This window comes from Triticum dicoccoides, chromosome 7B, assembly GCF_002162155.2.
Source record: "Triticum dicoccoides isolate Atlit2015 ecotype Zavitan chromosome 7B, WEW_v2.0, whole genome shotgun sequence".
In the NCBI taxonomy this organism is placed as follows: Eukaryota; Viridiplantae; Streptophyta; class Magnoliopsida; order Poales; family Poaceae; genus Triticum; species Triticum dicoccoides.
In genome coordinates, this window is record NC_041393.1 from 729,030,802 (window position 1) to 729,047,507 (window position 16,706).

General features: G+C 44.0%; 1 protein-coding gene across 1 annotated transcript; it reads right to left on the bottom strand.

Moving 5' to 3' along the window:
- Window positions 1-3,715: 3,715 nt before the first annotated feature.
- Window positions 3,716-9,845, bottom strand: LOC119340624 (protein argonaute 4B-like). The gene is made up of 22 exons (XM_037612544.1): window positions 9,603-9,845; window positions 9,328-9,524; window positions 9,032-9,247; window positions 8,781-8,917; window positions 8,580-8,677; window positions 8,386-8,483; window positions 8,073-8,235; window positions 7,860-7,976; window positions 7,671-7,778; window positions 7,522-7,584; window positions 7,316-7,429; window positions 7,076-7,244; window positions 6,878-6,993; window positions 6,649-6,795; window positions 5,933-6,060; window positions 5,742-5,807; window positions 4,680-4,743; window positions 4,561-4,603; window positions 4,376-4,449; window positions 4,178-4,272; window positions 4,037-4,068; window positions 3,716-3,913 (listed from the first exon to the last, which is right to left on the bottom strand). Exons 1-22 carry the CDS (start codon window positions 9,843-9,845, stop codon window positions 3,744-3,746), a joined length of 2,658 nt encoding a protein of 885 aa, XP_037468441.1. The 3' UTR covers window positions 3,716-3,743.
- Between the last annotated feature and the right edge of the window lie 6,861 nt (window positions 9,846-16,706).

The window sequence follows — 16,706 nt, forward strand, 5'->3', positions numbered from 1 at the left end:
ACACAATAGTACAAGACCGGCAGGCGGCAGCAACAAGGCCTCCACATACAAGCTCTCTTGTTGCAATCTCTCTTGATTATTCTGGCCCATCATCAAACTTGATTAGCGACAGAGAAACAACTTGTCAGATACAAGATCAATATATGGTTGCCAATGTATGTTTGTTTAACTTTTTCCAGGGTGTTCTTCTCTATGGGGAAGCCATTATTATCAAGGGCTATGGCCAGTAACATTCATGCTAACTTTTTGGGTTTTCACTTGATTGACGGTACTTCGTATTTTCATTCTGTCAGTATTACATTACACTGACGTGTTGTCTAAAAATCAGATTGTGTCAAGTCCTATAATTGACAAATACATCGGAGAAATTGCTCATTTAATCAGAGAAATGTTTGGCTATGCACGTGATCACCAAGTAAGTTTTGCCCCGGCTCTTTTTTTTTGCAAAGCTAATTGGTCTTAAACTTAATTCCCTTATTATTTGTTAGAAACGCATGTCGGCAGATAGTTATGCATCCCCTGGCGCTGAGATGCAAGCTGCGACTTGATAGTTCCCGTGACTCAGATATCATGTCATCGAACTGTATTCCGGTTCAACGCTATAAAATTTTAAGCTTTAGATCTCAGTATCAGTTTTTCCTGAGAAAAAGAAATCAAACTGATCTCAATATAAGTAGAAGTGCATTTCTGAGATCTTTTAGCTTATATCACCATTTAGTTTATTTACCCTGCTCATAGATTTTGTTTCATTTTCATCAAATTTTTATTTCTAGCGATGCATTATCTTCATGGATGAAATCGATGCAATTGGTGAGAGAAGATTTAGTGAGGGAACCTGTGACGTCCGTGAGATCCAGCGGACACTCATGGAGCTTCTTAATCATTTAGATGAATTTGATGAGCTTGGCAAGGTAAACTATCATCATCAAGTTTTTTCTCTCTAGAGGCCTTTATGCCATATATGCAAAGGAATGGATTCAATCGAAGTAATTTGCTTGCCTGTATGTGTGTGTGTGCGCGCGCGCGTGTGCGTGTGTGCGTGTGTGCGTGCGTGTGTGTGTGTGTGTGTGATATGCACTCCAGCTTTCCTGGCTTTCGTGGAAAGTATATGTGTTTATACATGAATTTTGTAGATTAAATTTGTTGCTCATCTTTGCTTCATTGCTTCTATGAATTTTCTAGATGTGGATTCACGTAACATTTTATTTAACTCCTTTTTGTAACATTACACATTTTTGCTCTCGGGGGAAAGTATAGGTGTTTCGACATGAATTTTGTGCATAAATTTTTTTTTCATCTTTGCTTGATTGCTTCTATGGATTTTTTGGATGCGGATTCGAGTAACATTTTATTTAACTTGCTTTTTTAACATTACACATTTTTAGAAGGAAAAAAATTGAGGACTGTAGGTTTTGTTTTGTCTGATTGTTGGCATGCCAACGGAATTGCCTCATTGTTTGATAGACTTGAATACTTATGATTTCTTTCTTACTGGGCTTGTTTTATTTTATTTTGGGAAAAACCCATGACTTTATCCTAACCCGATACATCGTGATCACTAATGCCGAGAAGGGTTCATCGTCCCAATCAAGGTGAGTAAAATTAACCGCCTCTTTTGGTGCTGATGCAACTAGGAATGGTGTTACTTGTGGCTTGAGTGGCTTCAGTTCAGTGGGTAACACAACTTATTTGCACTTCCTGGAAATATAATTATCATTTGTTATTTTGCTATGTATTAGCTGTGACTTGACTGATTCGAGGTCAGGAACATGATTAGCCTGATGTATTATGCATGACCATTGGAAGACATTGTTTTCCATGATATAATTAGTGTGATGGTACAGTTACCCCAATTGATCGGATGCCACAATGCCCTCTATCTTTTTGAGTGCTTTTGGTTGATTTCTTCAAGCAGTGCAAGCTAGAGTGTGAGCTTTGCCTATGCCCTTAGTAGCTTACAAAAGTTCACCTTACTTCACTTTCCTGTTACTATATTGGCATCTATTCATGAAGCATGGTCATTTCCTTATAAGTATAAATTTTTGCAATCAGCACATGAGTCATCCAATTTGTTTTACAACCCGAGGTTCACATTAGTTGTTTCTCTTCATGGTGACTCAGCTTTATTGGTGTCACTCTCAGCTCGATGGTCATGAATCAAATGTGACTTCCTATCTAATTACATTTAACTTCAACAATTGCTTGTTTTAACCATTGCTCATTATTCAGATTGTCTTTGATGGGTGAGTTTTGGCACGTACACAACATCGCACTCAGAATTTGAGCGGCGCTAATAGAACTGTTGAGTGCTCGATCTGATTCTTTAAAGAATCAAAGCATTCAAATTCTTGTTTTAATGCTTTAGAATATGAATACCTTTAAAAAAATTATCATGCATTTGTAATTTTGTAACTCATGTTGATCAGTAATTCTTGTAGTTGTGTAAATTTTGCACAATCATAAGTCCTTTAGAATGCTAAAACCTGACACCTATGCTTCAATAGTTTCCTGAACTGAACTTCTGTAAAATACATAAACCAAAGAGTACTCTTAGATATTTAGTTTAGGTTAAATTTGCGCAGAGTGATTAAGAATATTGGCTTGCAATAATAATCAAAATGGACCAGTTTGGCGTGCAGTAATAATCATAACGGTAAATGGTATGTTCTTTTATTGCTACTCTCACTTTCCATGTGCATGCTAGGTGTGTTTCCTTTCACTAGGCAATTGTACTTTGTTCTGGGTTGCATCAACTTGCATCAGTCGCTGCTCCTCGGTGTGTGCAAGGGGAAGTGCAGAAGTAGTGGGGAGTGTAGCTGACTAAAATCCATGTAGCATTTGTGTTGGGTACATCAAGATGAACATCATGCTGATTCTGATGTGAAAATGGATGACGCCAGGCCTATAGAGTACTCATAAAGATGTTCTGTTTTATTTGGTTCCTTAGTCATGGCCTCATGAAGTCCCTTTCTTCAGCCAAACTGAAGCACTTGGTGTTGGCCTGTCTTTGCTTTTGGATTAACTGTAATATATCCTCATTAGATGTATCACTACTTGTGATGGTTCTGAACTCAAATAGTACAGTATATGTACTTTGATTGATGTGCTACCAATAGATCCTAATGAACTCAAATAAGTGAAATTGATGGCCAAACTTGACAACTAAAAGTGTCCAGACAAGATAAGTGCGCACATGCCCGCTCAGGTGGCGCCCCAGCCTCTAGTGATCAAGAATGATGCCTTGGTTTGGATGACCGTCGGTGCCAAGAACCCAGGAAAGCTAATTTTGGATGACCGTCGGTGCCAAGTACGAACTGAAGCCATAATATATCATCAGACTGAAACTGACACTATCTCCACCTGCAAACCTGTGCTAATTAATTCTCCATCCATAGAATTCGACAGCATCTCTTTCTTTACATTCACAACTGCAAAGAAAGATCACACATCCATCCACAACTACCTGCATGTAACACCATGCCACCATACCAACAACATGCATGGTTCACCCATATCATCTCCAAGCCTAGTAGTAGTAGTAGTAGATCCAAGGTCGGGTTGGTTCGACGCCAACACAAAAGACAACATGCAGTACGTTCCATGGTTTCCAGCGACATCAAAGGACCGACTAACACACGACAGGTAGAGTAGTTCCAGGTGCTACTTATTTAGATCGATAGATATAGATAGACACAGGCACATAGCGAAGACACAGTTCACCACTACCCCCAGCAGCAAGCGGATCAGCAGAAGAACATGGAGGTCCTCACATTCTTGTGCAGTTCCGGCACCGGGATGCTGCCCGCCGACGTGTGCCCCCCTCCCTGGCTCGACGACGCGGCCGACATGTCTTCAAACTTCACGAATGCGCCTACCTGTGCAGCCGCCAGATGCGCGTACATGATCGGAGCAACTGCAAGCCATCCCAAGCAAAAACACAACAAAACATAAGGAACAATGCTCATTATTTGCCAAGCAAAGACAATGAGGAACAATGCTCATTATTTGCCAAGCAAAGACAATGAGTCGCACATACCGACTGATATCGCTGTTGTGCTCCTCTGGTACCTGAAAAGGTCACAGCAACAGGGTTCAGGCATAGCTTGGCAACAGTTTTCTTTTATCAAGAATGGTACAAATTTCTCAAGCTGTAACCCTAGACTGCCTGTCTACGTACACGTATGAAAGTGAATGCACAAATTCCTGAAGCTCATCCGCGGAGAAGCCGATCTCATCATGCAGAACATGGTAATGTGTTGGCCTCGACGTGCCCTGGCACACACAGCAAACACAAACTTAAATACGGCCATCACCGGGCATACTGGTACGTGGTGGTAGTAACAAAAAAACAGAGCAGAAAGCAGAGATTACTTACGATCATCCCAGCATGTGCGCACATGTAGAAGTCGAAATTCTTGGGATGGCAGACCTCTTTATCCACGACGGTCCCTACAGAATGATGACATGAACGCTTGCTTTTACTATCATTTCAAAGGAAATTGCAAGTTTATGTGATAGGCGATGTTTCGCTCTAGAAAAATAGTAGGAAATAAAGTTTACCAGGAGGAACATTATTTGGGGATTCAGTCCGGAACTTGCAGGCCTGCATTGATTAAAAGTAAATGAAATAACACTGTCCAATGCGGGGTAATTACTTGTACATCACACAAATACACTACCTCGATGATCTGCTCCAGCTCAATGTTGATGACCTGAGTAAACTGGCTTTCGCTAACTCCATCCCTAGAATTAGCACAAGTTATACAAGTTGGTGGTTAAGACATCATCAACTATCCATTTTTCAGTACTCCCTCCTTCCATCTATATAGGGCCTAATGCGTTTTTCAAGCAATAATATATGACATGCAACTTACACAAAGCACACCCTCTTACAGAAATGTAAGGAAAGGCTGCGTACTATAGACCCAAAGTGGTCGGACCCTTCCCTGGACCCTGCGCAAGCGGGAGCTACATGCACCAGGTTGCTTTCAACTTACACAAAGCACACCGTTAAATTCATGTGTGAAAGGAGCTTTCAATTATATAATTTTCACATTGTGCATGTTCAACAGTTAGGTGTGGCGGAGATGCGTATGTTGAGATGGATGTGTGGCCACACGAGGAAGGATCGAGTCCGGAATGATGATATACGAGATAGAGTTGGGGTAGCACCAATTGAGGAGAAGCTTGTCCAACATCGTTTGAGATGGTTTGGGCATATTCAGCGCAGGCCTCCAGAAGCTCCAGTGCATAGCGGACGGCTAAAGCGTGCGGAGAATGTCAAGAGAGGGCGGGGTCGACCGATTTTGACATGGGAGGAGTCCGTTAAGAGAGACCTGAAGGATTGGAGTATCGACAAAGAGCTAGCTATGGACAGGGGTGCGTGGAAGCTTGCTATCCATGTGCCAGAGCCATGAGTTGGTTGCGAGATCTTATGGGTTTCACCTCTAGCCTACCCCAACTTGTTTGGGACTAAAGGCTTTGTTGTTGTTGTTTTTGTTTTATTGTGCATGTCATGTACTATTAATCTTGTCAATAGTCGAAGGCGGCCTTAAAAAACGCATTAGGCCCTATATAGATGGAAGGAAGGAGTAGACAAAATTTCTGGAACTACAAAATTTACTGGTATTACCAAATACTCCTTCCGTCCCATAATATAAGAACGTTTTTTACACTAGTGTAGTGTTAAAAACGTTCTTATATTTTGGGACAGAGGGAGTAGTAATTTCCGAACTTAGTACCTGAAAATAATAATTTGCTCTGGTTTTCGATTACCAGAACTACTGTAGAAGTCGATAAGCGATTCCCTGGAAGTGGCATTTTTTCCATTAGGAAAGTGTGCAATAAAGTATAACATACATACAAGGACATGCACACATAGTATTATTCACAATAAACTGAACACAAGATTGGATCATATGTCATGTCTTACCGAATGAGGCCATCATCTTTCTTTCCTCGTGGTTTAAACAAGGAGGACATCATTTCTAGTTTGGGTGACTGAGTGTGCACTGTTGCTCTGTACTTAGAGATGAGAGGCCACTGGCGAGAATTAACCACCTAAAGAAAATGCAAAGCCATACTTACCAGTACAGTCAAAAAAACACTTAACAAATTGCAATCATTCAAGTGACATCTGAGCTATTATTCTGAGATTAAAACTGTATCCCTCTTACCTGAAAATAATTTCCGAACTTAGTACCTGAAAATAATAATTCTCTGGTTTTCGATTCCCAGAACTAGTGTAGAAGTCGATAAGCGATTCCCTGGAAGTCCCAAGTGCAATGGTATTTATTCCATTAGGAAAGTGTGCAATAAAGTATAACATACATACAAGGACATGCACACATGGTATTATTCACAATAAACTGAACTCAAGATTGGACCATATGCCACGTCTTACCGAATGAGACCATCATCCTTTCCCCATGGTTTAAATAAGGAGGACATCATTTCTAGTTTGGGTGATTGAGTGTGCACTGTTGCTCTGTACTTAGAGATGAGAGGCCACTCGCGAGAATTAACCACCTAGAGGAAATCCAAAGCCATACTTACAAGTGCAGTCATAGAAACATTTACAAAATTGCAATCATGCAGATGATATCTGAGCTACTATTCAGAGATAAAAAATGTATCCCCCATACATACCACAGCGGTGGAAGGCCTATCAGATTGCCCAGGCTGACCATGTGACACATTCATGCCCAAGATGATAGTAGGCAGCTTCCCCACAATGGGTAGTACTGCAGGTGCAGGGGATAGTTCACATTGCAGCAATGTGTTGAGACCACCAAGCTGGGTACCAAAGACAACAGCCATTAGCGTATACAGCAGTCAACAAATACAGTAAAAGGAAAACAGTGTCATGTCAACAAACTTTAGCATTTATCTTCAATAACACATTAATCAGGTACTGATCATTGACTTTTCTTGGAGGAGCTAGACATTGTGTGAAGATGCCGCATTCAGCAAGACACTTCCTCTTCCAAGGCCCTGGTTGAAAAAAAATATAAATTATTTATTCTGCAACAGATAATCAGGTAACAAATAACGACAACCGAAAACATGAACCAACCATAAATTTCACAGTTTTTTCTGTCAGGAAGAAGGCACAGGAGGAACTTGGGGTCTCCAGGTGGATTGGAATTTATCTTAGCAAACATCTCGTCCACTCTACGTGACGCAGGAGCTCTTCTTGCCGACGGGCTCTCTTCAATTACATCACAATAAGGGTATTCTATTTTCTGCAAATAAATGAGGTTCAGCAACAGAAAATAATAACAGTTATAGATGTTGTAGAAAAAGTAGAACATACAATCCCCATTTCAGTTGCAATCCTTATAAGGTCTCGGACAAGACCATGAACATCACACTCTGCAGAGAAATTGACAACTGCCCATTTGTTGACAGAACATGTCTGAATCAGCCTCTGAAACAAAAAGAATCAGCAAACTGACAGAAGGTTCTTTGAAGATGATGAAGAAGTAATAAAGACATGTCATTAAAAGAAAATATGCTGACCTTTTTTGAAAGATTCCACCTTCCGTTGCGTGGGAAGAATTCTTCACCGTTACCGGCTTTCAGCTATATGATAGAAGACTTACTTAGATACATTCAGAAGAACATCGAGCACGAGCATGAAAAACTAAGTTTGAAGAGTTCTCACTAACCTTGGGTGCTGGCAGGACCCTCCCTTCAATTTGAGTAAAATGTCGGGCAATGGAAATGTCACATGCCTTCAGCATGGGGTCAGAGTCATAATTGCTGCGTTTAAGTGCCTTGCATTTAGGGTGGCATGAACTATCAGATAAGTGCCATATTACTAAAAACAGCAAGCCAAAATTTAGATGAAAACTCACATCGTTAAGTATTGACATTCTTTCATGAGGCTTTTGTCTGGACTTCTCCACAAGTGAGGACCTCTGCAGAATAGACAGATCTTTGGTGTATCTTTGCAGAGGAACGAGCTCGCAGAGCTGGCCATACAAAAAGTTCACGCCAGGACTTCAGATCATGGATGAAATTTCAGAAGGCGAAAAGATAAAGGTCTAAAATAACGAACTGAAACAAACCTCCAGAGGGAAGTACGTAGGACGATTTCGCCTCCCAGCGTTGATACAGGGAAGATCGGAATAGCGCAGTCCTATGCCTCTATTATGTACAAAGTATTCATAGACTGTTATTTCAACAGTATTAGTGTCTCCATTGTCACCATCCCTGCGCCTCAATGGAAACCTAGTTAAACATGCAAAACACAAAGCAATCAATAAATAGCAGCAAAGTGCAGGGAATAGACCAATTTAGAAACAGTAGAACACCTTCCCAAATTATTAATTTAAACACTGGTAAAAAAGAATAAAATGGCAAGAAGGAACTCTGTCTCACGTCTGTTCGTTGCTTTTTTTCTCACTCAAACCAAAAATCTTGAACTCTGAATTAGAAAGAGTGGTTTTTATCCTCAAGTTCTTGAGAGCACGCTTGGCCTGTGAGGCAAACATCCAAATTAGAATTATTGAAAGTAAATATGGTCGGCCGACTGTTCATTCAATATTATCAACAACATCAAAGATACAACTTACCTTTGACCAGTCAATTCTGTTAGGGTGATCAACCATCTGGTTTGCAAGAAGAAAATCAATAACAGGACCAGGTTTAACTAGCATGGTAGTCGAAACATCTGCAGGTTAAAGTAAGTTTGATATGACAATGTTAATTCAGATGGAGCCATTGTGAAATGAAAGACGGAGTTATACAACTATACAATAGGGTGAGATTCATACCGATGTTTAGGGAGAGTCCACTCTGCGTACCACGGAAACTTGAGTGAAATCCTCTGCACCCCACCACACCACCTTTCAAGTCAAGAAAATTACGAGGATTGTTGTGGAAAAATGACTGGCGGAGTAGAAGACAGCCCCTGTGGAAAGTCCAAAAAATTAACCATGGTCATGGCATGAAGGCATATCTCAAGCCTAAGCACAGAGTAATGCTTGTGGAGGCATCGGAACGAGACATTCATGAAGGTACATACTGTTTTGCAGAATGCTGCCTCAGTATGATATGAAGAACTCGAAGAGCCTCAAGAGAGTTCTCTGATTCTTGACCTCTAAGGGCCTGCGTGATTGCGGCCGTAGGGATTTTCGCCACAAAGCAAAGCTCCACTTTGAAAATCTTTGTCTGGTAGGACCTCTTTACTCTCTTCGTGTCACTACCTCCAGGACTGCTGCCACTATTACCTCCAGAACACCTACAACCAAGTAAGAATTGAGTTATACTAAACACCAAGCATGGTATATAACTATATACTAGACAGGGAGTAGAACTCACTTTCCCCTTCCGATGTCTTCCAACACTACAGTGAACTCATTGTAAAGAGGCTCAATTGTGAAGAGGCTCTTCTCACCATCATATGCAAATTCATTGTTCGCGAGCTCGGAACGGTACATATGCTGCAGTTTATCCAGCACCTTTCGCACTATCTCCTTTCCAACAACAGGCTGATCATCCCCATACTTCAGATTAACCTACCCATCATAGTATAACACAACACAAAATCAGCATGGGCATATGTAAATTGAAGTGTCACAAACAAGTACGCTCACATGGTAGTGGTGGAAAAAGTCATTTGAACTCCTCATGGAAACTTTGTAGTGGTTAGCAAGTAGCTGGATGGTCTGCCCTCTCTTCCCAAGCCCGGGCCTGGCCTTTGGGAGCCTCTTGGTCTTTGCAGGCTTGTTTGGAGGCAGTTCCTCAGCGACATCTTCTTCTGCTTTGATGGGCACCATGTCGGGGGGCAGAGCAGGTGGTGGTGGCAACTCCTCTGAGCCCCCATCACTCGGGTTCATCTTGGCTGAACAGACAGCTCTGTGGGAGTGCAAATGGTAAGAAATAGTAAGTAGTTGATCTAAAAAAAATGCAATGGTGAGTAGTACTCCCTCCGTCCGGAAATACTTGTCGGAGAAATGGATGTATTTAGACGTATTTTAGTTTTAGATACATCCATTTTTATCCATTTATGCGACAAGTAATTCCGGACGGAGGGAGTACAAAACAGGAAACAAATTGAAACCAGTTCCAGGATGACCAAGAAGCTCAATTTTTTTTTTTTGAAAAGCCAAGAAGCTCAACTGCTTAGATGAAAGATAAAGGGCAGTATATGCTAATTGCTAATATATTGATTGTATTGATTTTAGGAATAAGAATTACTGCAATGATGAAATGGTCTAGATATGAAGAAGATTTACACTCTAGCTTTATAAAGAGTTATATCCTATATTTATTCTTCACTAGGAGATCCTGTATATATATAAAAAAACATTGTGTGCATGTTTAGGAGCAGGGAAGTTTGTAAATAGTATGATGATATGATATTGCGATGACAAAAGAAATGGTATATATAAAGAAGATTTACTCTCCAGCTCCAAACTGAGTAATAAATTTTATCCTTCACTTCACTAGATTGTTAGGATATACAAGTAGGTTTGAGACAAGCAGTATAAGTAAAACAGAGATTGCAGAGTCCTATTACATATGAACCCCACAAAAAATGCATCGCTACAATATGTAGAGCATGTTCCTCCTCCCTTATTTTGAAGGATTAATTCCTGGGGAGAGGAGAAAATGAGACGAGATTGCCGGCTGTAAAATGAAAGGACATTCACATTGAACCCTAGAACTGAAAATTAGAATGGAAGGGGAACAAAAATATTGCTTGAAGACAAAACAAACCCCAGGCAAGAACAAATATCTCCCTTGGGAAAACCCCCCAAGAATAACCTCTGGGTATTTACTTATTTTGGTCATCCATGGAAGAAATCGCCTCTGCGACGACATATTTCGTAACTTGAACAAACTAAAGCTAGTACTATGTGTTTTGTGCTTCACAAGATTTTCTTTATATATAGCTCTGCCTAATAAGAATCTTAGTTAAGAGACCTTGTACCATAGATCAGAAATATCAATATAAATGGACGGATACTAGAAAGAAAGATGTTTTTTGTTTTTGCGGGTAGAAAGAAAGATGATTTGTTGGCAGAGACTGATTGTCAGCGGTAGTAAAAATAAGAGAGAGCAAAACTGTTTCAAGAATGCATTTTTTTTGAGAAATCTCGCCACTTTATTAAATGATAGCAATGCTCATAGGTACACGAAAACCAAAGACCCAAAAAAAAAGTAAAATGTTAGCAAACCGAAAACCCTAAGACGGCCCTGCCTGAGATTATGAATCTCCCCTGAACAGAAGAGAAACCTAGGCCGGAACGATTGGGGGCGGACATGCATGCAGATTAAAGAGGGGGAAGATTTACTAATAAGCTCCCGGCAAAAAAAAAGAAGAAAAACCCAGGAATCTAGATGGAAAATGGCGATGAGATTAGGGAGGCGACGGAAGACGGGTGGCTCACCGGCGGAGGCGGGAGCGGCGGGTCCGGTCGTCTTCTCCGCTGGTCAGGTCTCCTCCGTTCGTCCCCAAGTTGGGTTTTTTTAGAGAGAGTGAGGGGGGAGGTCAGAGGAAGTAGGGCAGAGCTTCTTCGAGAAGCCGAGCACTTATTGGAAGGGCGGCTGCTCTGCTCTCTTGCGTGGGAACACAAGAGAAGAGAAGGGTCACATCACGTCAGGGGGCTTTTGACTTCGGCGGTTCAGCTCGTCTATTCCAGTAAATTTCTTTTTTGCAATACACGATCTGCCATGCAGTGCGGTGTGCATGCGAGCGACGGCCGCGTGTCTTTTTTTTTTCTGGACTTTATTATCCGTGTATATGCGTGTATTTCACTACGCTCCAAGAATAAAAATCCTTGTATCTCCTGTGGATTTCTTTTGGGTGAAACAGAGCGTTTTAGACTCTTGCCAAACTCACAAATACATGGTATATCCTTGTCCGCAAGGACTGCAGACCCAATTGTGACCGCGTCCGCGTCGCTCCCAGGGGGCGGCTCGGGCGAACCCTAGCGCCGCCGCCGCAGGCAGCCCCCACCTCCCTCCCCTCCCCTCGCCGCCGCTGGGCGACGCCGCCGGGCAAAGCCCGGGCGGCGGCCGGTGGCGGCTGGCCTTCTTCTCTCGCGCTGCGAGGGCACCGGCCGGTTCTGCGCATTGGCCCTGGACGGCGTGCTCTGCCGGCGGTGTGCGGGCGCCGGGGCGGCGGTCCCGGGACCTTGCTGCGGCCAGGCGGCTGCTGTGGCTGCACGGGCAGCGCGGCGGCCGGGGCGGGAGGTGTCGCGTCTTGCATCCAGGCGGCGCTCGAGACGAGATCCCGCGAGGTGCGGTCTTTCGGCTGCGGGCGGCGTCCCCTCCGGATCTGCAGCGGGGCTGGTCGGCGTCCCTGTGCTCCGGAGGTTGGGTGCTGGTGGCGTGTGCATGGTAGCTAGGCTTGGCTGGGCACGGCTGGATCTGGCACCTGCGGGGACCTCTCGCGCGACTCTGCTCGTCGGCTCTACGTGGTGCTGCTGCGACGACGGGCGGCGGTGGTCTGGCGCTTCTAGTTCTGGTGTGAAGGTGGGGGTGGCCAGGGTGGTGTTGCACGTGAGCTTGGTGGTCAACGGCGGAGGTAGCTTGGCGCAACGGGAAGGTGAAGCCGGTGGACGTCGGCCAGGGGATTGTGTGCTGCGCAACGCTTCGGATCTTCTCGGATTCGGAGGTGTGGAGGAGCTCCGGACGAAAGTCCAGCGCTGACCTTGGGTCGATGCCGGCAACAGCGGTGCCATGGCCATGGTGTCGTCCCCTTCTTGAAGGTGTTGCCGTGGAGCTCCATTACACGACTCTCCGGAAGAAATCTCTAGCTTCGGATGGTTGAAGCGGGCGATGACGGCGGCTACGTCGTTTCCTTGTTTGAGGCATCGTCTTGGAGAGTCAGCATGTTGCAGTTTGCATTGATCTCTTCGTCGTCGGGGACAGTGGACGTCGGGGCGGCGGCTCTGGGTGGTTTCTAATTGTGCGTCGAGATGGCGATCTCGGAAACAATGTGAGTGGCAGCTCTATGAGGTGGGGCTCTATCTCGACATTGGTTGGGTGGCATCCTTGTCCCGCTTGAGCGGTAGGGGTGTCGGCTCGGTCGATGCGTCCCAGAGGAGGCGGTCTGACTTTATGTCGGGGCGGCAGCCCCGGATGTGGTGCGACGTTCGTGGTCTACGAGCGGTTGCCCTGAGCAGCGTGGGTTGCGTGCAGCTGGGTTGTGCGGCGTTGCTGCTCGAGGCGAGCGGTGGTATGTCGGGGCGGCGGTCCCGGAAGGCGGTGCCGGTTGATTGCGCTGGGCGCGACGGAGCGGTGGATGTCGGGGCGGCGGGTCCGAGAGAATCATTGTGGCGACCAGACTCCTGCGGCAACGATGATGGTGGGAGCAATGTCTGCAACGCGGTAATGGTTGCGGTAGTCGACTCTTCTCCGGCGTGTCCACGGTTTTGCCTCGGTTTGCTTGTTGCTGTGGAGTCGAAGCTGCGGCGGCGGGGCCCTGTGGTGTACGATGACTGGCTGCAGGTGGCTCGTTCGGCGATCTTCCGTGGCGCCAGCCGTGCCTGGTTTTGTTCTTCTGAGTTCTCCGTTAGAGTCGGAGCTGCGTTGTTTGGCCGCAAGTCAACTTGTCGTTGATAAGGGTGGGCTTTGCCCTGTGTTGTTTAGTCTATGGGAGTGGGCTTGGCCCTTGTTGTTCCGGTTTTTGCCCGGTTTCTCGTAATTAACTGGGCAATTCTCTTCTACTTAATTAATAGATGAGGCAATCTTTGCCTCCGTTTCGAAAAAAAAACTACGCTCCAAGATTCGTGTACATGTATTTCGCATTTTCTACCTCTACGCTCCGCTGCTAAAAGATCCGTATGCTCCAGCAACGGCACATGAATAGACTTTTTTTTTTCCTTCCAACATTATTTTCCCTACCACTCACAACAATATTAGCTTTGGACCAAATGAAATTTCTAGCCATGTCCATATTAAGCACATATTCTACCAATATTTTTAAACTGTACCGACCAATGTTTGTGGTTTTACTTGTGCAATGGATGCCTACGTACTTTTGATTACCCTGATATGGAAGTTCGTTGGTGCTCCCGGGAGCGCGCGCTCCCGCACGTGCAAATACTTTTTAAATGCCAATAAAATGCTAGCAAAAATTCTGTGTGTTCTTTGTCACATCCAAATGCTACATACAAATCTATAAGAAAAAAAGATTAAACATTTTGACTTGTGCAAAAATAAAAAAGGCAAATGCTACCCCAAAATGTCACACTAAATTTGTTCTTTTCACCAGCAAAACACCGCCGCTCTGTTTCAGATGAAATTTTTCAAAGATGCTTGCGACACTAACACGAACATCTAAAAAAATCAGAATTTTTTTTGAAACAATTACTATATATTTTTGTTTACTATTCACACAGGAGCGGGTGCTCCTGGGAGCCAAAAGGCCATTCTCGTAATAATGTGCTTTCTTATCTACTTTGTAAAATGCAAATTTGCCTTCTTCCCAGCAAAAAAATTGTCTTGCCTTTTGTTGAGAATGAGAATTATGTGTCTTGTTTCTGTATGCTTCCTTCTGTCTATGCTTATGTGCTCGCTGTTGGGGAACGTAGCATGCAATTTCAAAAAAATTCCTACAATCACGCAAGATCTATCTAGGAGATACATAGCAACGAGAGGGGGAGAGTGTGTCCACGTATCCTCATAGACCGAAAGCGGAAGCGTTAGTTTAACGCGGTTGATGTAGTCGAACGTCTTCGCGATCCAACCGATCAAGTACCGAACGTACGGCACCTTCGAGTTCAGCACACGTTCAGCTCGATGATGTCCCTCGAACTCTTGATCCAGCAAAGTGTCGAGGGAGAGTTTCGTCAGCATGACGGCGTGATGACGGTGACGGTGAAGTGATCCGCGCAGGGCTTCGCCTAAGCACTACGACAATATGATCGGAGGAGTAAACGGTGGAGGGGGGCACCGCGCACGGCTAAGAAACGATTGATGTGCCTAGAGGTGCCCTCGCCCCCGTATATAAAGGAGGAGAGGGGAAGAGGCCGGCCTAGGGGCGCGCCAAGTGGGGGGAATCCCACTTGGACTCCTAGTCCTATTCGGCCCCCCTTCCTTCTATCGGAGGGGGAAAGGGGGGAGGAGAGGAAGAGGGAGAAGGAAAGGGGGCCCACGCCCCCTCCCCTTTTCCAATTTGGACTCCCATGGGGGGCACCCCCATGTGGGATACCCTGCCTCTCCCCTATGGCCCATGTGGCCATTACTTCCCCCGGGGGTTCCGGTAACCTCCCGGTACTCCGATAAATACCTGAAACACTTCGGAACCATTCCCGTGTCCGAATACTATCGTCCAATATATCAATATTTACCTCTCGACCATTTCGAGACTCCTCGTCATGTCCGTGATCTCATCCGGTACTCCGAACAATCTTCGGTCACCAAAACACATAACTCATAATACAAATTGTCATCGAACGTTAAGCGTGCGGACCCTACGGGTTCGAGAACTATGTAGACATGACCGAGACACATCTCCGGTCAATAACCAACAGTGGAACCTGGATGCTCATATTGGTTCCTACATATTCTACGAAGATCTTTATCGGTCAAATCATAATGACAACATACGTCATTTTCTTTGTCATCAGTATGTTACTTGCCCGAGATTCGATCGTCGGTATCTTCATACCTAGTTCAATCTCGTTACCGGCAAGTATCTTTACTCGTTCCGTAATGCATCATCATGCAACTAACTCATTAGTCACATTTCTTGCAAGGCTTATCATGATGTGCATTACCGGGAGGGCCCAGAGATACCTCTCCGATACTCGGAGTGACAAATCCTAATCTTGATCTATGCCAACCCAACAAACACCTTCGGAGGCACCTGTAGAGCATCTTTATAGTCACCTAGTTACGTTGTGACGTTTGATAGCACACAAGGTGTTCCTCTGGTATTTGGGAGTTGCATAATCTCATAGTCAAAGGAATATGTATAAGTCATGAAGAAAACAATAACAATAAAACTTAACGATCATTATGCTAAGCTAACGGATGGGTCTTGTCCATCACATTATTCTCCTAATAATGTGATCCCGTTCATCAAATGACAACACATGTCTATGGTTAGGAAACTTAACCATCTTTGATTAACGAGCTAGTCTAGTAGAGGCATACTAGGGACACTCTGTTTTGTCTGTGTATTCACACATGTACTAAGTTTCCAGTTAATATAATTCTAGCATGAATAATAAACATTTAACATGATATAAGGAGATATAAATAACAACTTTATTATTGCCTCTAGGGCGTATTTCCTTCAGTCTCCCACTTGCACTAGAGTCAATAATCTATACTACGTAGTAATGATTCTAACAACCATGGAGTCTTGGTGATGATCATGTTTTGCTCGTGGAAGAGGCTTAGTCAACGGGTCTGCAACATTCAGATCTGTATGTATTTTGCAAATCTCTATGTCTCCTTCCTTGACTTGATCGCAGATGGAATTGAAGCGTCTCTTGATGTGTTTGGTTCTCTTGTGAAATCTGGATTCTTTTGCTAAGACAATTTCTCCAGTATTGTCACAAAAGATTTTCATTGGACCCGATGCACTAGGTATTACACCTAGATCGGATATGAACTCCTTCATCCAGACTCCTTCATTTGCTGCTTCCGAAGCAGCTATGTACTCCGCTTCACACGTAGATCCCGCCGCGACGCTTTTCTTGGAACTGCACCAACTGACAGCTCCACCATTCAATATA

Bases quoted from the DNA above. Each gene is read 5' to 3' on its own strand.
- LOC119340624 (XM_037612544.1), bottom strand. From the start codon at position 9,845: ATGAACCCGAGTGATGGGGGCTCAGAGGAGTTGCCACCACCACCTGCT. The intron at 7,977-8,072 runs GTTTGTTTCAGT...TTGTATGGCCAG, and splicing joins CTACGTACTTCCCTCTGGAG to CTCTGCGAGCTCGTTCCTCT. The intron at 6,796-6,877 runs GTTTGTTGACAT...TTTGGTACCCAG, and splicing joins TATTGAAGATAAATGCTAAA to CTTGGTGGTCTCAACACATT.